The sequence below is a fragment of the Cetorhinus maximus genome, chromosome 21 (assembly GCF_964194155.1).
Source record: "Cetorhinus maximus chromosome 21, sCetMax3.hap1.1, whole genome shotgun sequence".
NCBI classification, from domain to species: domain Eukaryota; kingdom Metazoa; phylum Chordata; class Chondrichthyes; order Lamniformes; family Cetorhinidae; genus Cetorhinus; species Cetorhinus maximus.
In genome coordinates this window covers 2,685,011-2,712,310 of record NC_135899.1, presented here as the reverse complement: position 1 = coordinate 2,712,310, position 27,300 = coordinate 2,685,011, and the positions used below count along the sequence as shown (strand labels likewise).

General features: G+C 49.0%; 1 protein-coding gene across 1 annotated transcript in view; it reads left to right on the top strand.

The window, feature by feature from the left end:
- vars1 (valyl-tRNA synthetase 1) overlaps positions 1-27,300 on the top strand; it is an 87,780-nt gene that overhangs the window by 48,981 nt on the left and 11,499 nt on the right. Inside the window, exons 18-27 of the mRNA XM_078566444.1 lie at positions 1,110-1,200; positions 2,281-2,386; positions 5,659-5,729; positions 9,501-9,626; positions 12,112-12,216; positions 14,143-14,211; positions 15,976-16,054; positions 20,513-20,640; positions 24,355-24,510; positions 25,812-26,018. Coding sequence (XP_078422570.1) covers positions 1,110-1,200; positions 2,281-2,386; positions 5,659-5,729; positions 9,501-9,626; positions 12,112-12,216; positions 14,143-14,211; positions 15,976-16,054; positions 20,513-20,640; positions 24,355-24,510; positions 25,812-26,018 — 1,138 coding nt within the window. The remainder of the gene's footprint in view (positions 1-1,109; positions 1,201-2,280; positions 2,387-5,658; positions 5,730-9,500; positions 9,627-12,111; positions 12,217-14,142; positions 14,212-15,975; positions 16,055-20,512; positions 20,641-24,354; positions 24,511-25,811; positions 26,019-27,300) is intronic.

The following is a 27,300-nucleotide window of genomic DNA, read 5'->3' as shown; positions in this document are numbered from 1 at the left end:
GTCAGATACCTCTTGGGTCAACCTTCAACTCTAATTCCAATCCCAGCGGCGTCCCAGGGAAGTACAGGTGGCCAATGTCAAATGACTTCAGAATCACGGAGTTGTTACAGTGCAAAAGGAGGCCATTCAGTCCATCGTGTCTGCACCAGCCCTCCGAACGCGCAGTTTGCTCCGGGCAAATCAATCCTCCGAGCTCTTGAGTCCTGATGGAAGGTCACCTCTCCCTGAAACATTAACATTGTTTCTCTCTCCATTGATGCTGCCTGACCTGCTGAGCACTTCCAGCACTTTGTGTTTATTTCGGATCTCCAGCCTCCGCAGTAATTTGTTTTTGGATTAGTGTTCAATTCGAAGAGCAATTGTCACGTTTTCTTTAAATGGAATACGCTAATAGACCAATAGGTGGCGATGTCACACCACATACACTGGACATGTGCTTTTGTTTTATTCTTTCATGGGATGTGGGCGTTGCCCAACCCTAATTGCCCTTGAACTGAGTTTCTCGCGAGGCCATTTCAGAGGGCAGTTAAGAATCAACCACATTACTCTGGTGTCACATGTAGGCCAAACCAGATAAGGGTGGTAGATTTCCTTCCCTGAAGGGTGTCAGTGAACCTGATGGCTTTTTAATGATAGCTTCATGGTCACCATTACTGAGATTAACTTTGTATTTCAGATTTTATTAATTGAATTTAAATTCCACCAGCTGCTGTGGTGAGATTTGAACCCATGCCCATGGGCTTCTGGATTACTAGTCCAGTGACATTACCACTACACCACTGCCTCCCCTATTGTTGCGTGGTTATAAACATCCCGCTTTAATATAAACGATAAAGGCTAAAACGTAGACATAGGACGTTGAATGTAACACACACAGTCAGGCTGTTCAACCCATCTCGCCTGTGGTGCTTGGACTCAACATGAGTTTCCTCCCAATCCCATTGACTCTAAACCAGCTAGAATTCCTACAAACCAAGTACAACCCAGGTCTCTTTGCTCCTGCAGCCTCTTTAAAAGTGTAGCCTTTATTTTATTTCAACTCCTAATTTCATTCTTCCTACCAAAATGCGTTAAGTTTCACGCGTGTTGCCGACGCTCTCTCTCTGCAGGGACTGGTGCATTTCCCGGCAGCTGTGGTGGGGCCACCGTATCCCGGCGTACTTTGTCACGGTGAACGATCCCGCTGTTCCAGCTGGAGAGGTAAGACCCTCGCAAACCCCCCCCACCGCATTTCACAATCTCAGCACGTCCCACAGCGCTTTACAGTGAAGTAGTTTGAAGTGTACTGTTGGCGATGCAGGAAATGGCGGCAGCCAATTTGCGTACAGCAAGCTCCCGTGGACAGCTGTGCGACGATGGCCAGATTATCCTTGTTTTTTTTTTGTGTGATGTTGATCGAGGGATAAATATGGGTCAGGACCACCGGGGAGTTTAATCAGGAACCCAGGTTGCATAGACCAGACTTGTATTCCTTCAAGTACTCAAAGGTAATGAGGATGATCTAACTGAGGTGTTTAAGAGTGAAAAATGGAGCGGGAGTAGGTCATTCGGCTCCACCATTCAATAGGATCATGGCTGACCTGGCTGTGGCCTCAATTCCACTTTTCGGTCTGTCCCCCAAAACCCTTGGCTCCCTTGTAGATCAAAAATCTAACTGAACCGTCAATATATACTCCGCTGTGGAAGAGAGTTCCACAGACTAATGAACCTCCCGACAGAAGAAATTCCTGCTCATCTCCGTCTGAAATGGGAGACCCCTCATTCTGAAACTGTGCCCCCTAGTTCTAGATTCCCCCACGAGAGGAAACATCCTCTCACCCTGCCAATTACCCAACCCCCCCCCTCAGAATCTTATAAGTTTCAATGAGATTACCTCTGGTTATCTTAAAAGAGTTGATGTGGTCAGTAAAGAGAGGCTATTTCCTGTGGTGGAGGAGGCCAGAACAAGGGGGCATAACCTTAAAGGTAAAGCCAGGTTGTTCAAGGGTCTAGTCAGGAAGCAGTTCCCCACACGAAAGGGTAGTGGAAATCTGGGACACACTTGCCCAAAGAAGCGGGGGTTGGGGAGGTCAATAAAAAACGCTGAAATGGAGATAGGCTTTTGTTAGGTCACTAGGTGGGATAGGTTACGAATCCAAGGACGGGTCACTTTAAGATCGGCCATGCGTTAACTGAACAGCAGAACAGACAAGAGGGGTTGAGTGGCCTCCTTCTTTTCCTCTGCCTACACTGGTGGATGTTGTAACTTGACTTGAGCCCACACCATCTTTATCTTTCCAGGACGCTGACGGGAATTACTGGGTGAGCGGCCAGACAGAGGAGATCGCCAGGCAGAAAGCAGCCAAGAAATTCAACGTCTCTCCAGATCAGATCTCACTCCGACAAGGTACAGTGAGGGGGGGTGGAATGAGCTGCGTGTCTGGCGTTTCCTCTCCCCCACCCTCCCCTCCCCTCCCCTCCCCCCATGCTGCTCTCCCAGCGGGTGGTTGGACCCAGCTCAGGGGTTTCAGGCCTGACTATCCCCTCCAGTGTGACCTGTTTATAAAGGAACAGATGGAGAGAGAGAAGCATCACAAGAGAGTGAATGTGGTGACGCCCGGGTGTTTGCTGACACTTGACAGTCTCAGAGTGAAAATAACTGCGTGCATTTTCTTATATGGAAACGACCAATCAATGATTTCAAAAGGGCACCTGAAGGAAATAAACTTGGAGGGCTAGAGCGGAGGAGAAATGGGGCTGATTGAATTGCGCTATAGGGAGCCAGTATGTCTTCGATGGGCCAAATGGCCTCCTTTTGCACCGTAATGACTCAATGACTGTATAACTGTTAAGGTTGGAACCGTACTGCTGGTCCATCGATATGCGAAGGACTTGCGTTGGTACAGCTCCTTTTGCAATCTCGGAACATCCCAAAATGCTCTGTGACCAATACAGTACCGTTTCTCTGTGTTGCTCCAATCCTGACTCCTTGATCATCCCGGATTTTAACCACTTTACCATTAGTAGCTGTGCCTTCAGCTGCCGAGGAACCTAGTAGGCCATTCAGCCCTTCGAACCTGCTCTCCCATTCAATAAAATCATGACTGATCTGACTGTGGTCCCATCTCCACTTTCCGGTCTGCCCCCATAGCCCTTGACTTCCTTGCCTATCAAAAATCTGTCTAACTCAGCCTTGAATAAATTCAATGACCCAGCCTCCACTGCTCTCTGGGGAACAGAATTCCACAGACTAATGACCCTTTGAGAGAAAAAGCTTTTCCTCGCCTCTGTCTTAAACGGTAGACATCTTATTCTTAAGCTGTGTCTCCTGGTTCTAGCCTCTCCCACAAGTGGAAGCATCCCTCCCCAGTATTTGCCCTGTCAAGTCTCCTCAAGATCTTATATGTTTCAATAAGACCATCATCTCATTCTTCCAAACTCCAAAGGGTCTTGGCCCAGCCTGTTCAACCTTTCTTCATGAGTTAAGCCCTTCATCCCTGGAATGAGTCGAGTGAACCCTCTCTGAACTGCTTGTAGCGCAAATTATACCTTTTTTTCAAATATGGAGACCAGAGCTGTGCACAGTATTCCAGATGTGGTCTCACCAATGCCTGTACAGCTGTGGTAGACTTTTATATTCCATTCCCCTTGCCTTCTTCATCAGTTGCTGTACTTGCACACTAACTCCCTGGGCTCCAGCATTCTGGAATTCACTCCCTGAACCTCACTGGCTCTCCTATCTCCCCTTTCGTTCTTGAAGAAGCTCCTTAAAAGCTTTTGTCCACCTGCCCTACGTGCCTCTACCTTATGTGGCTTGGTATCAAATTTTGTAAATAACACTCCTGTGAAATGCCTTGGACTGCTTTCCAATGTTACAGGCGCTATGCAAAGGCAAGCTTTTCTTTTGACATTTTGGTAATGTAGGAAATAAGGGAGTAGGTTTTGGGAGTGACCTTCCAGCATTTAATACCAACTTGAGGTTTTTTTTTTAATATTCTTTCATGGGATGTGGGTGTCACAGGCAAGACCAGCATTTGTTGCCCATCCCTAATTGCCCTTGAGCTGAGTGGCTTGCTAGGCCATTTCAGAGGGCAGTTAAGAGTCAACCACATTGCTGTGGGCCTGGAGTCACAGGTAGGCCAGACCAGGTAAGGACGGCAGATTTCCTTCCCTCAAGGACATTAGTGAATCAGATGGGTTTTTACAACAATCGATGATAATTTCATGGTCACCCTAGCAATTCCGGATTTATTATTGACTGAATTTAAATTCCACCAGCTGCCGTGGTGGGATTTGAACCCATGCCCCCAGAGGGCCTCTGGATTGCTCGTCCAGTGACATCTCCACGACGCCAACACCTCCCCTAAACTCTAATATTTATAAATTAGACACCTAGGTTAATGAAATAAAAAGAGGTGTGATTTTTCAGGTATGGCCACTTGCGTTCAGAGAATGAGCATCTTAACCAGGCCTAACCAGCAGTTGCCAGCTCTACCTATTGATTCCACCATGGTCGATTTACATACATGACCTCCTGACCCCCTCCAGCGGGACTCCCACCCTCCTATCGCAAATGCTGCACCTATGAAAAAGAGAGACAAGCATTTATTTTGTGCCTTTTACAACCTCTGGCTTTCAAATGTTTTGTTATTTGATGTAAGTGTGGGGGAGATGGTGGTGTAGAGGTAACGTGTAGTGGACCAGTAATCCAGAGGCCCGGGCTATTGCTCTGGGGACATGGGTCTACGGCACCTGGTGGAATTTAAACTCAAAAATTATAACTGGAATATATAGTTTAAGCATGTGTACAAAACCAGATAAAGAATATACAGTAAACATATGAAGAATGATCACCGACTGTTGTAGAACCCCTCTGCTTCACCCGGTCTGGCCTATATGTGACTCCAGATCCACAGCAATGTGGTTGACTCTTAACTGCCCTCTGAAATGGCCTAGCAAACCACTCAGTTCAAGGGCAATTAGGGATGGGCAACAAATGCTGGCCTTACTATTGACGTCCACATCCCAAGAAATAATTTTTTTTTTTAAATATTGCATGTGGTGGCAGGTTCTGCATTATCAGTCATAGGGTTAGATTAAATTGGGAAGAGTGTCGTGTGAAACAAGGCGGCGAAGTGGTAATGTCCAGATGTCCGGGCTATTGCTCTGGGGTTCAAATTCCACTACAGCAACTGGCAGAACTTGAATTTAATTAATAAAACCTGGAATATAAACCTAGTCTCACTCATGGTGACCATGAAACTATCATCAATTGTTGTAAAAACCCATCTGGGTCACTAATGTCCTTTAGGGAAGGAAATCTGCCATCCTTACCTGGTCTGGCCTACATGTGCCTCTGGACTACCTACATGTGCCTGTAGACTGACCACAATGTGGTTGACTCTTAACTACCCTTTGAAATGGCCGAGCGAGACACTCAGTTCTCAAGGGCAATTAGGGATGGACAACAATTGCTGACCTTGCCAGCGACGCCCACATCCCATGAAAGAATAAAGAAAAATAATAATAGCCTGTTGAACTGAATAGCCTGTTTCTGGGTTGTAAAATCGATGTAATTCCAGTCATGTTTTGCAGGTCAAAAGCCACTGGAGTATGGAGTGTGCTTTACCTCACATGTATGTTGTATGTCTTTTAGCCACTGGTGTCTTTGTCTTCCAGATGAGGATGTGCTGGATACCTGGTTCTCTTCCGGTTTGTTCCCGTTCTCAATTTTTGGGTGGCCGAATGAGGTGAGTTTGTCAAAAAAAAATAATTGGGTCGTGAAGACTCATTTTCTAAATTGTTGTTAGGGGGTTAGCAAGGAAATTTGGGTGCCCGCCTGTACAAATCACTGACAGCTAATGCACAGTTCCAATAGTTAATGGAAATTCAGCCTTTATTTCAGGCGTATGAGAATGCAAAAGTGAAGGAAGTTATGCTGCAGTTAAACATATAAATCCTGTGGCTACAAGAGCAGATCTGAGGCTAGGAATCCTGCGATGAGTAACTCACCTCTTGACTCCCCAAAGCCTGTCCACCATCTACGAGGCACAAGTCAGGAGTGTGATGGAATACTCCCCACTTGCCTGGATGAGTGAAGCTCCAACAACACTCAAGAAGCTCAACACCATCCAGGACAAAGCAACCCACTTGATTGGCACCCCATCCACCCCCTTAAACATTCACTCCCTCCACCACCGACGCACAGTAGCAGCAGTGTGTGTACCATCTACAAGATGCACTGCAGAAACTCACCAAGGCTCCTTCGACAGCACCTTCCAAACCTGTGATCTCTACCACCTCGAAGGACAAGGGCAGCAGACACATGGGCACACCACCACCTGGAAGTTCCCCACCAAGCCACGCACCATCCTGACTTGTAAATATATCACCATTCCTTCACTGTCGCTGGGTCAAAATCCTGGAACACCCTCCCTAACAGTGCTGTGGGTGTACCTACACTGGAGAGACTGTAGCAGTGATGGGCAACAAATGCTGGCCTACCCAACGATGCCCCCATCCCATTAAAGCAAAAAAAAAATTAAGGGAGCATTAGAACCTCTGGAGTAACTTTGTTCAGCTGTGGGCAGTTTCAGCAAAGATACACTGACTTTCGGAGGAGGTGCAGCACGTGAGTTAACACAGGGTTCGGTGGGTTAGATTATGAGGATTAGATGCATAAACCTGGCTTGTAGCCTTTTGAATTTGGAAGAAGTAGCGGTGACCGGTGACCTAAGGGGTGTTTGGAATGATACAAGGAATCGACAGGATACATTCAGAGGAGCTGTTGCCTTTCACAGGGGAATCCAAAACAAGGGGACGTCATTTTAAGATTAGAGCTGGACCATTCCAGAGTGAGACCAGCTGGCACTTTGACACACCAAGGGTAGTGCAAATCTGGAACTCTTACCTCCCTCCCCCTCCAACCCCCCAACAGTAAGTAGAGGATGTCGGGCACCCATTGGAGCTTTCAAAACTGACGGCTGATAGATTTTTATTGGCTGAGGAAGGTGCTGGAAGCCGAGACGGTCAATGATTTCCAAAGGAAATTGGACGGGCACTTGAGGGAAATAAATTTGCAGGGACACGGGGATAGAGCAGGGTTGGGGAATGGGACCGGCCGGATTGCTCCACAGAGAGCGGAATGGACTCGATGGGCCGCATGGCCTCCTCCTGTGCCATAATGACTCTGACTCTTGAGGGATGTGGAGCAAAGACGCATAAATAGGTCTGAGGTACGGATTGACCATTATTTAATTGAATGGTGGAACAGGCCTAAGAGGCTGAAAGGCCTCGTTTGCATCTGTGGCTCAAGGCCCTCAGGAAGGGCAGGCGGGGTGCTGACGTTGGGTTCAGGGAGACGGTACAGTGTGGAAGAAGGATTAACTGATGCAAGATTTGAGGTCCTGTATGTTAAAGCTTCAGGGCTTTTGAGGGGAAACTAGATAAATGCGCAAGAGAAAAAGGAATAGAAGGATGAGCGGATGGTGTGAAATGAAGAGGAGGAGATTTGTTCATTTCATTGTTAAGGTTAAGAGAAACATGTGATGAATATTCGAGCACATATAAATAGGGGATAGCTGGGACACTGGGTTGTGTGGGAGGAGAGCTGAGAGACTGAACAAGTCAACAAACTCAGTAAAGAGAAAAGCTCCATGTCTCGGTTTACCAATCAGCTTGGATTCTCATTCACATGGTTACAGGATGAGTTAGCGAAGGACTCAGAAATATACAGAACAAAAAAATGACCCTTTTGGTTCATTGAGCTCAACCCAGAATTCAGCAACAGAATATCTATAGCTTGCTCGCTGGTCTGCGTGTAACGGGTGCATGTCAGTCGTAAGACTTCCATTGTTCCTCTTTGGAGCTATTTTTTTGCCCCTCCGTCCCTCTAAGAGTTGATGAGCTCTGACTGAGGAAACAGAGATTAAGTGAAAGTAATAAAATCAGAGTAGGGTTAGGGTATGACTGGACTACAATAAGGAATAACTTGCACGTTTATATATACACATATATAGCAGCTTCCGCAATCATAGGATCCCTAAAGCACTTTAATGTTAAGTGCTTTTATGATGTTCCATCACTGTTGTGATGTAGGAAATGTGATATCACACAGCAAGCTCCCACAAACAGTAATGAGATGAATGCCCTAATGATCATTTTATCGTGATGTTGGCCAAGGGATGAGTGTTGACCAAGGACATCAGGGAGAACTCCTCTGACCTTCTGCGCAATAGTACAGTGGGGTCTATAGCAACCGCCCGAGAACGCAGACAAGTGGCCTTGGTCTGACATCTAATCCAGAAAGACAGCGCTTCCGACAGTGCAGCACTCCCGCAGTGGTGCACCGGGAGTGTCAGCCTGGAGTGTGTGTGCTCTTGTCCCTGCCGGGGAGGGAGGCGATCAAAGTGGTGGTTGGTGGAGCTAATAACAAGCTGAAAATTGGAAGGAAAAACAGGAATTGTGGAAATGCGCAGATGGTCTGCGAGAAGGGACAGGGCTACGGGTGATTATTTGTCCAAACCTCACCTTAACCTGTCTTTTTCTCCTTAAGCGACTGATGCAAGTTTGTGTTTGCTTTGGTGCGTTTGCAGGGACCACAGCCGCTTTTCAAAGACTCCTGCCCGAACTGAGAGGGTAAACCTGTCAGGAGAGATTGTACAGGCTGGGCCTCTTTTCCCTAGGGTCTTTAAAATCCTGATGGGGCTGAAGAGAGTTGAGGTAGAGAAGGTGTTCCCACTTATGGAGGAGTCCGAAACCAAGGATCATGAATATGAGCATATGAATCAGGAGCAGGAGTAGGCCACTCGGCCCCTCGAGCCTGCTCCCCCATTCAATAAGATATTGGCCTCCTGCCTACCCCCGATAACCTTTCACCCCCTCGTTAATCAAGAGTGTATCCAGCTCAGCCTTAAAAATATTCAAAGATTCTGCCTCAACCACCATTTGAGGAAGAGAGTTCCAAAGACTCAGAATCCCCTGAGAGAAAATAAATTCTCCTCATCTCTGTCTTAAATGGGCGACCCCTTATTTTTAAACAATGACCCCTAGTTCTGGATTCTCCCACAAGGGGAAACATCCTCTCCACGTCCGCCCGGTCAGGACCCCTCAGGATCTTAAATGTTTCACCCGTGAATGAATCTTAAGATCATCGCTAATAAGTTCAATAAGGAATTCAGGAGGAGTTTCCTTACCCAGCGACTGATTAGAACATGCGACTGGATACCACATGGGAGTGGTTGAGGTGAAGAGCTTCGGGGATTTCGAGGGGAAACTAGATAAACGCGTGAGAGAGAAAGGAATAGAAGGATGAGCGGATGGTGTGAAATGAAGAGGAGGAGGTTTATGTGGAACTTATGGACCTGTTGTAATGGGTCTATTTCTGTGGTGTGTGTGCGTGTCTGTATGCGTGTGTGCATATCTGTGTGTGTGTGTGTATGTGCGTGTGCGTATCTGTGCGTGTGTGACAATGCTGTTTTATTAGATGTAGAATACGGCTGACTGGAGTTTTCTCCCTCCAGACAGAGGATTTGAAAGCCTTCTACCCGGGCACACTGCTTGAGACAGGCCACGACATCCTCTTCTTCTGGGTGGCCAGGATGGTAATGCTGGGATTGAAGCTGACCGGAAAACTGCCTTTCAAAGAGGTAAAGTTGGGCTCTCACTGCAATCGGCTGCACAGACTGGGCTTGTATCCCTCTGCAATCCGATCTGCAATCGGCTGCACAGACTGGGCTTGTATCCCTCTGCAATCCGATCTGCAATCAGCTGCACAGACTGGGCTTGTACCCCCCAAGAATATTAACGTGTAATAAAGGTGATCTGACTGAGGTGGTTAAGATGGTTGCAAGAATTTACAGGGCAGATGCAGCGAAAGTATTTCCTCTCGTGGGGTAGGGTCCAGAACAAGGGGGGCTGGGTGGGGGTGGGTAAGTTTAAAGTTAGAGCTAGGCTGCTCAGGGTGACACTTGTCACACAAAGGCCAGTGGATCCCTGGAACTCAGTCCCCGGAAAGCACTTCTGACCAACCCCAGCCTCGATCGAAACTGGGATTGGTAGATTTTTGTCGGCCAAGGGTAGTAAGGGTCACAGAATCAAGATGGAGAAGATGGAATTAAGGTCCAGGTCAGCTATGACCTGGCTGCTTGAAGGAGTAGAGGGTCCGAACGGCCTGTTCCTGTTCTTCTGCTTAGATGTCCCAGGGAAGCTAAAAAAATTCCCAGTGCCAACACTCGACAGAAATCCACTCGAGTGGAAGCGAGATAAAAAAATCAAAAAATATAAGAAAGGTAAAAGTTACTTCACAATGTAGTGGTGAATGCAAGGCTTGTAAATCTGCTTCCTTAAGTAATGGCCCAAGGCACCTGCTTTAAGGGGACGGATAAACCACTGCACTGCCTAAGTTTACATGGACCTTCAAGTATTGAAGCCGGAGCTAATTTTAATATCATTAATTACAAAGTGGAGAGAGAGTTACTGTGCAGGTAACTTCCTCCCTTGGTACAGTGCGAGTAACTCCTTTCCCCTCACAGCCCAGTGCTTCAAACCCTCTGTATGGTGCGAGTAACTCCCTCCCTTTCGTAGTCCAGTGCTTCCGGCCCTCTGTAGAGTGTGAGTAACTCCTTTCCCCTCACAGTCCAGTGCTTCAAACACTCTGTATGGTGCGATTGACTCCCTCCCTTTCGTAGTCCAGTGCTTCCGGCCCTCTGTACAGTGCGAGTAACTCCTTCCCCTTCAAAACCCAGTGCTTCTGGCCCTCTGTACAGTGCGAGTAGCTCCTTCCCTTCATAGCCCAGTGCTTCCGGCCCCCTGTACAGTGCGAGTAACTCCTTCCTCTTCATAGCCCATTCCTTCAAACCCTCTGTACAGTGCGAGTAACTCCTTCCCCTTCATAGCCCAGTGCTTCCGGCCCTCTGTACAGTGCGAGTAACTCCTCCCCCTTCATAGCCCAGTGTTTCCGGCCCTCTGTACAGTGCGAGTAACTCCCTCCCCTTCATAGCCCAGTGCTTCGGGCCCTCTGTACAGTGCGAGTAACTCCTTCCTCTTCATAGCCCAGTGCTTGTGGCCGTCAGTACAGTGCGAGTGACTCCTTCCCCTTCATAGCCCAGTGCTTCCGGCCCTCTGTACAGTGCGAGTAACTCCTTCCCCTTCATAGCCCAGTGCTTCAAACCCTCTGTACAGTGCGAGTAACTCCTTCCCCATCATAGCCCAGTGCTTCAAACCCTCTGTACAGTGCGAGTAACTCCTCCCCCTTCATAGCCCAGTGCTTCAAACCCTCTGTACAGTGCGAGTAACTCCTTCCCCTCACAGCCCAGTGCTTCCGGCCCTCTGTACAGTGCAAGTAACTCCTTCCCCTCACAGCCCAGTGCTCCCGGCCCTCTGTACAGTGCGAGTAACTCCTTCCCCTTCATAGCCCAGTGCTCCCGGCCCTCTGTACAGTGCGAGTAACTCCTTCCCCTTCATAGCCCAGTGCTTACAGCCATCGGTACAGTGCGAGTAACTCCTTCCCCATCATAGCCCAGTGCTTCCGGCCCTCTGTACAGTGCGAGTAATTCCCTCCCCTTCATAGCCCAGTGCTCCCGGCCCTCTGTTCCCCTTCATAGCCCAGTGCTTACAGCCATCGGTACAGTGCGAGTAACTCCTTCCCCTTCATAGCCCAGTGCTTCCGGCCCTCTGTACAGTGCGAGTAACTCCTCGCCCTTCATAGCCCAGTGCTTGTGGCCGTCAGTACAGTGCGAGTAACTCCTTCCCCTTCATAGCCCAGTGCTTCAAACCCTCTGTACAGTGCGAGTAACTCCTTCCCCTTCATAGCCCAGTGCTTCAAACCCTCTGTACAGTGCGAGTAACTCCTTCCCCTTCATAGCCCAGTGCTTCTGGCCCTCTGTACAGTGCGAGTAACTCCTCCCCCTTCATAGCCCAGTGCTTCCAACCCTCTGTACAGTGCGAGTAACTCCTTCCCCTCACAGCCCAGTGCTTCCGGCCCTCTGTACAGTGCAAGTAACTCCTTCCCCTCACAGCCCAGTGCTCCCAGCCCTCTGTACAGTGTGAGTAATTCCTTCCCCTCACAGCCCAGTGTTTCTGCTGAGATTGTTTCTTTTGTTAATGCCCGTGTCTTTCTCCTCAATAACTCAGGTTTACCTTCATGCTATTGTTCGCGATGCTCACGGGCGGAAAATGAGCAAATCTCTTGGCAACGTCATTGACCCCCTCGATGTGATCTTCGGTATCACACTTGAGGTAAGACCCTGCGTGGGGGTTTGTTTGGGATTTCTCACTTCTCACCGTGGCGGGGGCTCGGAGTTCAGTGCTGTGGGTTAGAAAACGGATCAGTCTATTAGCAAGACTTGTCACTTGGAGTTAGAGGTTTAATTGAACTAGACAGCCGTGAAATCGGCCTTGGGCGGCAACACCAAGCAGCAGATAATGAATTAGTCGCCCGTTTCACAATTCGTCTGGTTTTCTTTCTACTTGAAGCGACTGGCGGGGAAAAGGATTGACCAGGTGGTTTTTGCATGCGTGCATCTGTGTGCATGAGTGTGTCTGCGTGCGTGTGTCTGCGTGCGTGTGTGTGTCTGTGTGCATGCATGCGTGTGTCTGTGTGTGTGGATCTGTGTCTGTGTATTTATCTCAAAATAAGTGTAACCCGGTGCCTGATCATCTTGAGTTAGCTGATCTCGGTGGGCAGCATGGTCAGGCTACTGCGAATGGCCTTGTCTGTGCAAGACCAGGCCATAGGACCCCTCGAGCTGCTCCTCCATGCAATAACATCATGTCTGATCATCTACGTTGGTGCTGCCCAGCTAGCTTAGTTGGTAGTTAATGGGACTCTTTATCCCAGGGTTGTGGTTTCAAACCCCACTTTGGGTGATGGATTTTTCTCCCTTTTAAGACGGAGAGGAGGAGAAATGCCTTCTCCCAGAGGGGCTGTTAGTCTGCGGGATTCTCTTCCCCAGAGAGCAGCGGAGGCTGGGACTTTGAATTTATTCAAGGCAGAGTTAGACAGATTTTTGATCAACAAGGGGAGTCAAGAGTAATGGGGGTGGGGGGGGCAGAAAGGAAAGTGGAGTTGAGACCATAAGCAGATCAGCCATGATCTTATTGAATGGTGGAGCGGGCTCGAGGGGCCGAATGGCCTACTCCTGCCCCTAATTCATGTGTTCCTATGTAATTCCACAAGGGGGCACAGTCTCAGGATAAGGGGCCGATCATTTAGGGCTGAGATAAGAAGAAATTACTTCACTCAAAGTGTTGTGAATCTTTGGAATTCTCCACCCCAGAGGGTTGTGGATGCTCCATCGTTGAATACATTTAAGGCCGGGGATAGACAGAATATTGGTGCCTGGGGGAATTAAGGGATATGGGAAGCAGGCGATAAAATGGACTGGGAGCCCGAGATCAGCCACAGGCCCTGTGGTCTATTGCCCCTATTTTTTTCTGTTCTTCTGTTCCACTCCCCTGACCAATCCCCATACCCCTTGATTTCCATAGTGTCCAAAACGGTATCAGTTTCAGCCTTGAATATATTCATCGACTGAGCATCCACACTCTCTGAGGTAGAGAATTCCAAAGATTCACAACCCTTGAGTTGGAGAAATTTCTCAGTTCAAAATGACCCACCCCCCCTTGCGGTGAGATTACAACCCTTCACTCTAGATTCTCCAGCCAGTGACAGAATGTCCCAGCCTATATCCTGTCAAATCCTGGAAAGAAATTTGTACGTTTCAATGAGGTCGCCTCTTGATCTTCTAAATCCCAGAGCATATTTGGTTTGTGTATGGGAGTGCGCACCCCTGAGCGCGCACACACTTACATAGGTGTGTGTTTGTCTGTACGTGCATGAATGAACGTGGTGAGACCTGGCTTCGTGTGTATGCCCTGCGCTGTCTGAGCGTGCACTCGGAGACTGGGCGGAGCAGGGGGATTTGCCGGCGCTTGCTGAACCATCTCCGGAAAAGGAGAGAAGTATTATTTTTAAACACAAAGTTTTGGCGCGGGACCGGAACCGGAGCTTTGGCTTAGACCCTGGTTTCCACTCAGGTGGCCCGGAGGCGTCGATCGGAGGGCCTGTTTCTGTCACAGCGTCTACGCTAAGTGGCTGCAATGTGAAGGTGTGGTTAAAAAGGCCACAAGTCGCTCACTTGCCTTTTTTTGCTGTTTCGGCAGGGCCTGCACTCACAGCTCCTGGACAGTAACTTGGACCCGGTCGAGATCGAGCGAGCCAAAGCGGGTCAGGTAAATGCGAGAGTTTTGCGAGATTATATCTCCCTCTGTCCCCTGCGTTCAGCCGGAGAGTGGTAAGAATGTGGAACGCGTTACCACAGGGCGTGGTTGAAGCGAAGTGTATTTAAGGGGAAGCTAGATAAGCGCATAAGACGGAAGAGAATAGGACATACTGATAGGTAAGAGGGAGGCACTGTTCAAACATACGCACATGCAAATTAGGCCATCCAAGCCTGCCCTGCCATTCAATAAGATCATAGATCTGCTTGTATGTCGAATTCCACATTCCCCTCTAACCCCGATAACCTTTGATCCCCTTGCCTAACAAGAATCCATCTGCTTCTGCCTTAAAAATACTCAATGACCTCTTCTTCCCCCATCTTCTGAGGCAGAGAGTTCCAAAGTCGCACAATCCTCTGAGAGAGAAAAATTCTCCTCATCTCTGTCCTAAAAGGGCGACCCCTTATTTTAAAACAGTGACCCCCTAGTTCTGAACTCACCCACAAGAGGAAACATCCTTTCCACATCCACCTTGTCAAGGCCATTCAGGATCTTGCATACTTCAATCAAAACACCCCTCACTCTTCTAAACTCCAGTGGAAACAAGCCCAGTCTGCCCAACCTTTCCTCATAAGACAACCTATTCATTCCAGCTATCAATCTAGTAAACCTCCTCTGAACCACCTCCAACACATCTACATCCTTCCCTAAATAAGGAGGCCAAAACTGCACACAGTATTCAAGATGTGGTCTCACCAATGCCCTGTATAACTGAAGCATTACATCCTTACTTCTATGTTCAAATCCTTGTGCAGCATACTGGTGAATTTAGTTTTGGATGTGATGGGGCAGGGCTGGCAGAGAAATCTGTTCTCCTCTCCCTGTGCCTCAACACAGTCTTTGATTGAGTTCCTTCCATTTTCATTGTTAAGTCTCACTGCTCCCTTACCACCTAAGAGGTCATAAGTGCAGTGTTTTCTGCCAGGGGCTCAGTGGATAGCGCTCTCTCATCTTGAGTCAGAAGGTGGTGGGTTCAAGTCTCGCTCTCGGCTGGTATTCCCAGTACAGGGCTGAGGGAGTGCTTCACTGTCGGAGATGCCATCTTTCGGATGAGACAATAAACTGTCTGCCCTCTGGGGTGGATGTAAAGATTCTGCAGCCACAATGGGGTGGAGCTATCCCGGGGGATCTTGGCCTAAATTTATTCCTCAACCAACATCGCTTTTTAAAAAAAAAAATCTGCTCACTATCAGATTGCTGTTTGTGGAGCTTCCTGTGCGCTAATTGGCTGCCACATTTCTACATCACAACAGTGACTACACTTTGAGGGGAGGTGATGACGTTGTGGTATTGTCGCTGGACTAGTCATCCAGAGACCCAGGGGTAATGCTCTGGGGACCCGGGTTTGAATCCTGCCACGACAGATGGTGGAATTTGAACTCAATAAAAATCTGGAATTAAAAGTTTGGTGATGACCATGAAACCCATCTGGTTCACTAATGTCCTTTAAGGAAGGAAATCTTACCTGGTCCTTACCTGGTCTGTGACTACATGTGACACCAGACCCGCAGCAATGTGGTTGACTCTTAAATGCTCTGAACAAGGGCAATAAATGCTGGTCTAGCGATGCCTACATCCCATGAATGAATAACAAAAGCTTCAGAAGCACTTCGATGGCTATAAAACACTTTGGGATTTCTTGAGTTTGTGGAAGGTGCTATATGTCTGCTCATCCAGTATTTAACTCCATCTGTATGTTTTTGTTTTTCCCATTAGAAATCCGATTATCCTGTTGGGATTCCTGAATGCGGGACAGACGCCCTGCGGTTTGCTCTGTGCGCCTACACATCTCAAGGTAACACGGCTGTGGAATTAGCCACTGCAATCCATTTTCTATTCGTTTACCCATCTGAGTCCCTTCGCTGAAATATAGCAGTGACTTACTCAGCTGGGAGTAAGAGAGGAATGTTGGCCTTAATTTAAAAGGGAATGGAGTATAAAAATAGGGAAACCTTGCTAAAACTATACAAGGCACTGGTTAGACCACACCTAGAATACTGTGAACAGTTTTGGTCCCCTTATCTAAGGAAAGATATACTGGCATTGGAGGCAGTCCAGAGAAGGTTCACTAGGTTGATCCCGGGGATGGAGGGATTTTCTTATGAGGAGAGGTTGAGTAGGTTGGGCCTTTGTTCATTGGAGTTTAGAAGAATGAGAAGTGACTTTATTGAAACATAAGATTTTTAGGGGGCTTGACAGGGTAGATGCTGAGAGGTTGTTTCTCCTTGTGGGAGAGTCTAGGACCAGAGAGCATAATCTCAGAGTAAGGGGTCACCCATTTAAAACAGAGATGAGGAGGAATTTCTTCTCTCAGAGCGTAGTGAATCTGTGGAATTCTTTACTGCAGAGGGCTGTAGCGACTGGGCCATTAAGTATATTCAAGGCTGAGATAGACAGATTTTAATCAGTAAGGGAATCAAGAGTTATGGGGAAAAGGCAGGAAAGTGGGGTTGAGGATTATCAGATCAGCCATGATCTCATTGAATGGTGGAGCAGACACGATGGGCCGAATGGCCTACTTCTGCTCTTACGTCTTATGGAGGAAGGCAGCTCACTCCTACAGTCACACATACAGAGTTATACAGGTTATTATTATCAGAGAGAAGCCATTCACCCCTACAGGTCCATGCACGCTCTCTGTGGAGCAACCCAGTCAGTCCCATCCCCTGCTCTATCCCTCCCTGTAGCCCTCTATCCCTCCCAAGTGTCCGTCCAATTTCCTTTTGAAATCATTAAGGGTCACTGCTTCCTCCAGCCTCGTGGGCTTCGAGTTCCAGGCCATTACCACTCACTGTGTAAAAAAAGTTCTTCCTCACATCCCCCCCCACCGCCCCCGCATCCCTTGCCCAAAATCTTAAAGCTGTGTCCCCCAGATCTTGTACCATCAGGAACAGCTTTTCTTTGTCTACCTTATCTAAACCTGTCATAATATTGTACGCCTCTATCAAACCTCCCCTCAATTTCCTGTACTTCAGGAAGAACAACACCAGCGTCTCCAGTTTAACCTGGTGGTGCATGCTTCTCTGTATTAAATTCCATCTGCTACTTGTCTGTCCATTCTGCTAGCCTATCTGCGCCCTGTTGCAGTTGATTGGTATCATCCTATTTGTCTGCCACGACTCCAGGTTTGGTATCATCGGGATTTGACTGTGTTCCAGTATCTAAGTCACTTTTTCCATCTTGCTTGAGTGAAGCATGAGCCTCTGTTGGTGGAAACACTGAAATACTCTTGCCTCTTAGGTTAGAAGGCTGTGATTTCAAAGTTCACCCCTGTGCACTACCAAGGCAGGAGGCACCATCCCCTGGATGAAACACAGTATCAAGGGTGCTGGGGTAGATGTTAAATAAATCCACGGTGACATTATTCATTGTGTGAAACACTTTGAGACAGTTTGACCTGAAAGATTTAACACAAGCCCTGCACCTACATTGCTTTGTGCTGTTTTAGATTGCCTATATTTTTTTTATGTGTTCATGGGATGGGGCATTGCTAGCTAGGCCAGCCCTTGAGAACTGAGCGTCTTGCTAGGCCATTTCAGAGGGCCATTGCTGTGGGTCTAGAGTCACATGTAGGGCAGACCAGGTAAGCACAGCAGATTTCCTTCCCTAAAGGGCATTTGTGAACCAGATGGGTTTTTACGACAATCGACAATGGGTTTTATGGTCATCCAGATTATTTTTAATTGAATTCAAATTTCACCATTATTATGCTGTGTGCCAGGCAGACCCAAATCCACGAGGGAAACGTGGTTCGTGGTCACAACGGTTTTGCAATTTGTATTTATTACGAGAAGATTGAGCACTGAAATCAGAAGTAATAAGTCCACCAAAACCTTGAGGGATTTTTTTTTTTAATGAAATTAAGATATTTATTGACAAGAGAAAAGATGTCAAACACTTACATAAGATTCCACTAATTTAATACTATAGCAAATACTAAAATTCCTACCTAACCTGACTCCCAAATACACCCCCTTGTAAGGCAACAGTCCGAAATAGATTTTAAAGTTAGAGAACCAGGCCAGCACAGTTAGCACCCTGAAGGGCTGGATGCGGCAAACTCATGCAGACAGGGCTGGAGGTGTTTCTGAGGCTGTTTTGCAAGCTTCTGCTCGATGTCACAGGGCCCCTCCCAACATAGCCCTTCATTCCCCCTTATATACGTTTTCTGTCTTTTTAATCTGTAAATTCCATTGTCCCATATGCCTTTGAAAATATACTTTCCCATAATATGAAACTTTTCATGGTGCTAATATTGTCAGTAACCTTTGGGAAAAATAACCACACTGCCTGGCCTAGTTTCTCCGGTGTAAACATCCTACTATCCCTTTGAAATTCAAACTGCTCCGACTTATCTAAACACGTAAATTCTCCTCACATCTTACATTCTAAGACTTCAGCTATGTTTACGTATTTAGCATTTCAAACCCCAGCTTCTTTTATGAGTCAAAATGTCCATACCAGCTGTTTCCAATTCAATTAAATCTCTCACTCACACACACACACACAAACTACCCAAACCCCACTTTTAACCTTTTACAGTAAATCACCATAATATTATGAAAATCATTGTACTTTCATAACACCATCCTCAGTGGTGGGATTCTAACCCGAGTCCCCCGAGCATTACCCTGGGTCTCTGGGTTACTGGTCCAGTGACAATACCACGACCTCCCTGTTCATCAGGAATGTTTAATTTATGCGTATTAACGTCAACTGGCTCCACCCGCCTGCTACTGAAACCCTCGTTCAATGCCTCTTTTACCTCTAGACTTGACCGCCCCAATGCTCTCCCATCTGGCTGCTCTCCTATTTCCCCTCAACTTGCAAAACTCTTCTCCCTGTAGCAAGACACCAAGTCCCGTTCAGCCATCACTCGTCCTTGCTGACGCTGGCTCCCTAGTCTGACAGCATCCTGACTTTAAGTGCCTCCCATGGTCTTGCCTCTCCCTGTCTCTGTAATCTCCTCCAGCCCCACAACCCTCCACGATCCCTGCACTCCCCCAGTCCTGGCCCCTTGAGCATCCCCCCGATTTCAGTCGCTCCACCGTTGGCGGCGGTGCCTTCGGCTGCCTGGGGCCCGAAGCTCTTGAACTCCCTCTGTTAACCTCTCCCCCTCCCTACCCCGCTACCCCCCCATCACTGTCGCTGGGTCAAAATTGCCACTTCTGCAACAAACTGGAACGCCACAATGTTCGCCATCCGGGGCCTGGGGGGAAACCTCAAACCAGAGGACCCCCCCCTCAATAGCACTGTGGGTGTACCTACACCGGATGGACTCCAGCAGTTCCAGAAGGCAGCCCACCACCACCTTCTCAGGGGCAATTAAGGATGGGCGATAAATGCTGGACTTGGCAGCGACGCCCTTGTCCCAAGAAGGAATCAAAAATAACCTTGCTGCTTGCTCAAGCTTCTGGTCACCTGCCCAAATGCCTCCGTGGGCCTGAATTATATGCTCCCCCACCGGCAGGGGGGGATCGAGCGTAAAATTCCTCGGATGAGCTTCCTGCTGGGCTCCCGCCCATCCTGACCTCTGCAATTCTGCCCTGGGGCGGGTGAGGCCTTGGCTAGCCCGTCCTTGCTCCAATTTGAGGCCCTTAAGTGGCCAGTTATTGACCACCTAAGGGCCTTTTCCCGCCCAGGCTAATTTTTTTAGGCCGCTGGGAGGAGTTTCCGGTATGTGGGAAGCCTGGAAAATAATTGGATTCAGGCCTTGGGCAGAAAGTGGGGTTGAGGGGGCCTCCATCAGTGGCGCTGTCCCCTTAAGGCCTGGTGGCCGCTAAACTTCACCCCCCCTAGGCCTCTCTCAGACACCCCAACCTCCCACTATATCCACACCCCCACTGGCACTGAAGGGATTAGGGAGCTGCCGGCCAATCAGATTGACCGGCAGATCTCTTGAGGTGGGATCTCCTTCCGTGTGAGGGGGCGGAAGTCCCATCTCCGGCCAGTGGACGCTGGTTGGAGCGTGAAAGGGCTGTGGGGCAGGCAGTATCGGCGTGGGTGTGTTCTCCGACTCCTTGGATGGCAGGAAGGGAATCCCCGCCGCTCGAAAAATCCTGGCCCATGCGTGGCTTGGTGTCAAATTTTATTTAATAACAACCTGTGAAACACTTTGGGATGTTTTCGCTACAATACAATAGAGTTTTGAGGTACCTCCTGATTCTCCACGGCAGAGACTGTGCAGGTGCCGATGAGGCGGTTTAAAGCCGTGATTCAGCGACCGGTGAAACATTTCTGTCTGTGCCAACAGGCCGGGACATCAACCTGGACGTCAACCGGATCCTCGGCTACCGCCACTTCTGCAACAAGCTGTGGAACGCCACGAAGTTCGCCATCCGGGGCCTGGGGGAAAACTTCAAACCAGAGGACCCAGTCCAGGTGGGTGCCGGCCTGTCGACCGGCAGAGGGTCGGGGCAGGGCAGGCAGGGGAGGGGGTGTAGCCTCTGAGCCCTGGGGAGCTGAGTGCGGGAGGTCCAGTCCCCACTGTTTAAACAACCAGACAGATTCAAATTCCATAACAGAAGCTGGATGAAAGTGACATGTCAAAGCTTTTCATCTTGCACTCATCAGGACACTGGCAAGAATGCCCATATAAGGGGAAAACAACAATTTATACTGTATGTGAAGAGAGTGCTGATTGGTTGGCAAGCGGCGTTGCCATGGAGAATGCACCGCTGATGGTGACTGACAGTTAACTGCCAAGCATTGTTTGCCATTTAAACCAGGCAGGTTGACCCTGATTGGTGAAGGCATTGCCCTGAGGAATGAGTCAGCGAATGGCTGTTGCTTATTTTGTTTAACTGAAACAGGCGCAATGTGTGTTCATGCTCTTTCTGTCTAAAGAGCAGGGCCCCATGTATTAATATATGGAGCTTCCAGTACATGCAAATGTGCCACATTGCGAGCCCAGCTGACAATCTTAAATCGGTAGTCAGTGTAATTGTTAGCACACTGAGGGTTGTTCAGCAAGTGTTGTCCAATTGTGGAATCACATCGAATGTTGGAAACACAGTGTCCATTGGCTGTAAAGCACTTTGAGACGACCATAGAGGGAGTGCAACAGAGGTTCACCAGACTGATTCCTGGGATGGCGGGATTGCCATATGGAGAGAGATTGAGGAGACGGGGCCTGTATTCTCTAGAGTTTAGAAGAGTGAGAGGTGATTCATTGAAATGTACAAAGTTCTTACAGGGCTCGACAGGGTAGATGCAGGAAGGAGGTTTCTGCTCATCTCAGCTTATTTGGACTAGAACCAGGGGACACAGTCTCCAAATAAGAGGAAGGCCATTTAGGACTGAGATGAGCAGGAATTTCTTCACGCAGAGGGTGGTGAATCTTTGGAATTATCTGCCCCAGAGGACCGTGGAAGCTTAGCCATTGAGTATGTTCAAGATTGAGATCGATAGATTTCTAGATTCCAGTGACATCAAGGGATATGGGGATAGCGCGGGAAGATGGTGCTGAGGTAGGAGATCGGCCACGATCGAGGTGAACGGTGGACCTCTGCTCGAGGGGCTGACTGGCCTACTCCTGCTCCCATGTTCCTATGTCTTAGGACAACCCAGGATCACTCCAGGAATGCACCTCCTAAAGGGGCGCAGGAAGCAGATTCAGTCGTGACTTGCAAAAGGGAATTAGGTGTGCCCTTGACCTGGGACAAACAAAATTACAGGGCTGTGGGGAAAGGGGTCTCATTGAGCCAGCATAGGCGTAGTGGGCTGAATGGCTTTCTGCTCTGCAGCAGCTCATCCATCACCTTCTCGAGGGCAATTAGGGATGGGCAATAAATGCTGGCCCAGCCAGCGACGCCCACATCCCCTGAATGAACAAATACAAAAAATAAATATAGGGTTCTGTGACATTTGTAGGGAACATGAAGACAGTCTGAAAATCGAATGAGAATTGTTCAAAACTGTGGGGGGGGCACCCCCCCATTCGGGTTCAGTGGAGCAGCTCCACGCCCAGTCAGAAGGCACGGGGAAGCTTTCTGTGCGAATGCGATGGGTTTAGCGTTTCGCTAACGTGCGTGACCACAGAAGACGTCACCCCTCGCACCTCTCTAGGGAACCGTCAGGGTAGATCAAAAGAAAGCAGAAACTAGAGCCAGACCTTTCGGGAGTGCAAATCAGAGAGAAACGCCTACACCCCAAAGGGTGGGGTGAGGGCTGACACACTCATCCTCAAATGGCAATTGAGGCTGGGTCAATTGTTCATTTTAAATCTGATGAATAGTTTTTTGTTTACCGGAATTGAGGGATGTGGGATGAAGAAGGCAGCTCGCGGATCAGCCATTCAACTCGTCGTACGGTAGGACAGGTTCAAGGGCCTCCTGCCATTCCCAGATTCCCGGGTTATTCTCTGTGGTTTTTTTTATCCATTCACGGGATGTGGGCGTCGCTGGCAAGGCCAGCATTTGTTGCCCATCCCTAATTGCCCTTGAACCGAGTGGCTTGCTAGATCATTTTCAGAGGGCAGTTAAGAGTCAACCACATTGCTGTGGGTCTGGAGTCACATGTAGGCCAGACCGGGTAAGGATGGCAGATTTCTTCCCTAAAGGGCATTAGTGAACCAGATGGGTTTTTTACAACAATTGATAGTTTCATGACCCCCCATGACTGAGACTCGCTTTCAGTTTGAGAATTATTTTTTATTAATTGTATTTAGAGTCCACCAGCTGCCCTGGTGGGATCCCCAGAGCATTATCCTGGGCTTCAGGATTACTAGTCCAGTGACATCACCACTACATACCTCCCATGAACCAAAAAGCTGGATCTCAAGTTGTGGATGTCCATAAACATCAGATAGTCACTAACAGGGAATTCAGGAGAAACGCCCTTACCCAGAGAAGTGGTCACGCTGTCGAACTCACGACTGCAGAGAGTCATTGAGGTGATTGTAATAGATGCATCCGAGGGGAAGCTACATCATTGCAAAATGGAGAAAGGAGTAATGGGATATGCTGATAGAGCTATATGAAGTAGGGTGGGAGGAGACCCGTGTGGAGCATAAACAACGGTACAGACCTGCTGGGCCGAATGGCCTGTTTCTGTGCCAAACAAACTCCTAGTGGCACAGGTACTTGTTGGCACAAAGCAAACATTGGATGTCTTACTCCGCCCCCTCCATCCAGCCCTAGGCTGTGCACACAAGTGTTGGGATTACAGTCCAGGGAAGTTCAAGGGTAGACCAGGTAAAAGCTGGGATTGTTCTCCTTAGAACGGCAAAAGTTAAGGGAGAGAGAGGAGAATCTAGGACACAGGGTCACAGCCTCAGAATAAGAGGCCGGCCATTTGGGACTGAGAATGGACGAAATTTCTTGACTCGAAGGGCCTGTGAATCTTTGGAATTTTGTTTTTATTCTGTCCTGGGATGTGGGCGTCTCTGGCAAGGCCAGAATTTATCGCCCATCCCTAATCACCTGTGAACTGAGTGGCTTGCTCAGCTACTTCAGGGGGCATTTAAGAATCAACCACATCGCTGTGGGTCTGGAGTCACATGTAGGCCAGACCAGGTAAGGACGGCAGATTTCTTTCCCTAAAGGGGCATTAGTGAATTAGTAGATGGGTTTTTACAACTAATGAATGATAGTTGTCATGGTCACCATTACTGAGACTAGCTTCCATTTGCAGATTTTTTAATCAAGTTTGAATTCCTCCAGCTGCCATGATGGGATTTGAACCTGTGCTGACAGAGTTCGGCCTCAGAGTTAGCCTGGGCCTCTGGACTACTAGTCCAGTAGCCATTACGTCTACACCAGCATCTCCCAATAGAGAATGCTCAGCCACTGAATGTATTCAGGAGAGAGGTGAATAGATTTGGATACTGAGACAATTAAGGGTTATGGGGATAGTGTGGGAAGGTGGAGTTGAGGCAGAAGATCGGCCGCGAATGACGGCATTGCCTAGAAGGGCCAAACGGCCTACTTCAGCTAGTCTTTCTTATGTTCTTGTTCGATAGACATGGAAATAGGAACAGCAGGGTGTGTAGACAGGCTGAGGTGAAGAGCAGAGGGCGGAGGAGGTCTGCATTTAGCATGGGCCGAGTGGCCGGGTTCTGCACTGTGGACTGGATGTCACCGTCTTTCTCTGCAGGACTTGTCGCGAGGGAGTCTGGTTGATCGCTGGGTGCTGAGTCGCCTGAGCCACGCGGTGGAACTCTGCAATCGCGGCTTCAAGCAGTACGACTTCCCGGGCGTCACCACCGCCGTCTACAACTTCTGGCTGTACGAGCTTTGCGACGTCTACCTGGTGAGCCTCTTGGTGACCGTGACAACAGCCACTTACATGTTAGAGCCCACCAAAGGATAACTCATTATCCCTTTAACTGCTTTACCTGTTGCCCTTACGTGGAGGTCGTGAAGTCACGATGGCACAGAAGGAGGCCGCTCGGCCCATCGAGTCCGTGCCGGCTCTCCGTAGAGTAATCCCATCAGCCCCATTTCCCCGCTCTATCCCCGTATCCCTGCAAGTTTTCCCTCAAGTGCTCATCCAATTCCCTTTTGAAATCATTCATCGTCTCCATTTCCACCACCCTCGTGGACAGAGAGTTCTCGGTCATTACCACTCGCTGACTAAAAAAGTTCTTCCTCACATCCCCCCCCTGCCCAAAACCTTAAACCTGTGTCCCCCTAGTCCTTGTTCCATCAGTGAATGGGAACAGATTGTCTTTATCTACCCTATCTAAACCTGTCCTAATCTTGTGCGCCGCCCTCAAATCTCTTATCAAGAAGATCAGCCCCAGCTTCTTCAACCTAACCCTGCAATGAAAACCCCCCCCCCTCAACCCTGGAACCATTCTGGTGAATCTCCTCCACACCCTCTCAAGGACCCCTCACATCCTTCACTAAAGTGTGGCAATTCCAGCATGTTATCCTATAATCTTATCTCTCCGACAAGATCGAGGACAGGGAAACACTGAAACTCCTGTTTCATTTTTCATTAAATCAAACCTGGAAACCTGCAGAGTTAAGAGCTGAAAGATGAGGCAATTGGCAGCACAGGGCCCTCACCTGTACTTGAACCTGTAGCTGCCTTTCAGACGCTGATTGGCTTGTGCGTTTTCTAACCGATACGACTTCTCTCAAGTTAGCTTTGGGGTGCAAATTCCCCGATCTCTTCGCAACCTCCTCCAGCCCCACAACCTCCCCGGGACCTCTGCGCTTGTCTACTTCTGGCTTCTCGAACGTCCCTGATTTAAAACCTCTCCACCATCGACAGCCGTGCCTTCAGCTGCCTGGGTCCCAGGTTCTGGAATTCCCTCCCTAAACCTCTCCACCTGTCTGGTATTCTCTTCCTTGCTTTCAGACGCACCTCAAAATGGAATCCTTGACCAAACATTTTGTCGCCCATCCCAATAACTACCATGTCACTCAGTGTCAAATTGATAATCATTCCCATGAAGCACCTTGGGATGTTTTAAAGGCGCTATATAAATGAAGTTCCTATTGGCAATGGAAAAAGCTGGAAAAGCCTCTCGATCGATCGCCACTTGTACTGGACGCGTGAGTGGGAGGTGGGTCAATTTTTTCTTGTCTTTCCTCCCGCTTCAGGAATGTTTGAAGCCCGTATTTGCCGGCACGGATGAGAATGCAGCGCGCGTCGCCCGGAACGTTCTGTACACCTGCCTGGATGTGGCCCTTCGCCTCCTCAGCCCGTTCATGCCCTTTGTTACAGAGGAGCTCTACCAGAGGTTACCACGGCGATCAAATCAGGACCCCCCCAGTATCACTGTGACCCCTTATCCTGAATGTGAAGAGGTATGTGTCTGTCTGTCTCTGCCCCTCTCTGTATCTTTCTCTCTCTCTCTCTGCCCCAATCCCTCTTTCTGTTTTTCTCTCTCTCGGTCTCCCCTTGGTCTCGGTCTCCCGCTCGCTCTCTGTCTCCCTTTCTTTGTCTCCCACTCTTGCTTTCTCTCTCTCCCTTGCTCTGTCCCTCTTTCTCTGTCCCTCTCTCTTGGTCAGTCTCCCTGTCCCCCTCTCCCTCTGTCTGTCTCTCCTTCCCACTTTGTCTCTCGCTCGCTCCGCCTCTCACTCGCTTCGTCTCTCGTTCTGTCCGTCCCTTGCTCGCTCCCGCTCTCTTTCACACTCTCTCGCCTGCTCTCTTGCCCACTCACTTGCTCCATCGCCCACTCGCTCGCTCTCGATTGCTCTCTCGCTCGCTCGCTTTGTCTCTGTCGCTCGCATTTGCCCTCTCGTGCTCGCTCACTCTCTCGCTGTCTCACCCGCTCACTCACTCTCGATTGCTCTCTCGCTCGCTCGCTTTGTCTCTGTCGCTCGCATTTGCCCATTCACACTGCCTCTCTCGCCTGCTCGCTCGCACTGCCTCTCTCACTCGCGCCTCTGTCTCGCTGTTTCTGTCTTTTTCTCTCTCACTCTGTGTCTCTCCCTCCATTTCTCTTCCCCTCCGCCTCTCCCTCACTCTGTGCCTCCCCCGCTCGCCCCACCTCTCTCTGTCTCACTGTGTCTATTTTTTTTCTCTCTTACCCTGTCTCTCTCCCTCCCTCACTCTGTCTCTCTCCCTCCCTCACCCTGTCTCTCTCCCTCCCTCACTCTGTCTCTCTCCCTCCCTCACTCTGTCTCTCTCCCTCCCTCACTCTGTCTCTCTCCCTCCCTCACTCTGTCTCTCTCCCTCCCTCTCTCTGTCTCTCTCCCTCCCTCACTCTGTCTCTCTCCCTCCCTCTCTCTGTCTCTCTCCCTCCTCACTCTGTCTCTCTCCCTCCCTCACTCTGTCTCTCTCCCTCCCTCACTCTGCCTCTCTCCCTCCCTCACTCTGCCTCTCTCTCCCTCCCTCACTCTGTCTCTCTCCCTCCCTCACTCTGTCTCTCTCCTCCCTCACTCTGTCTCTCTCCTCCCTCACTCTGTCTCTCTCCCTCCCTCACTCTGTCTCTCTCCCTCCCTCACTCTGTCTCTCTTCCCTCCCTCACTCTGTCTCTCTTCCTCCCTCACTCTGTCTCTCTCCCTCCCTCACTCTGTCTCTCTCCCTCCCTCACTCTGTCTCTCTCCCTCCCTCACTCTGTCTCTCTCCCTCCCTCCACTCTGT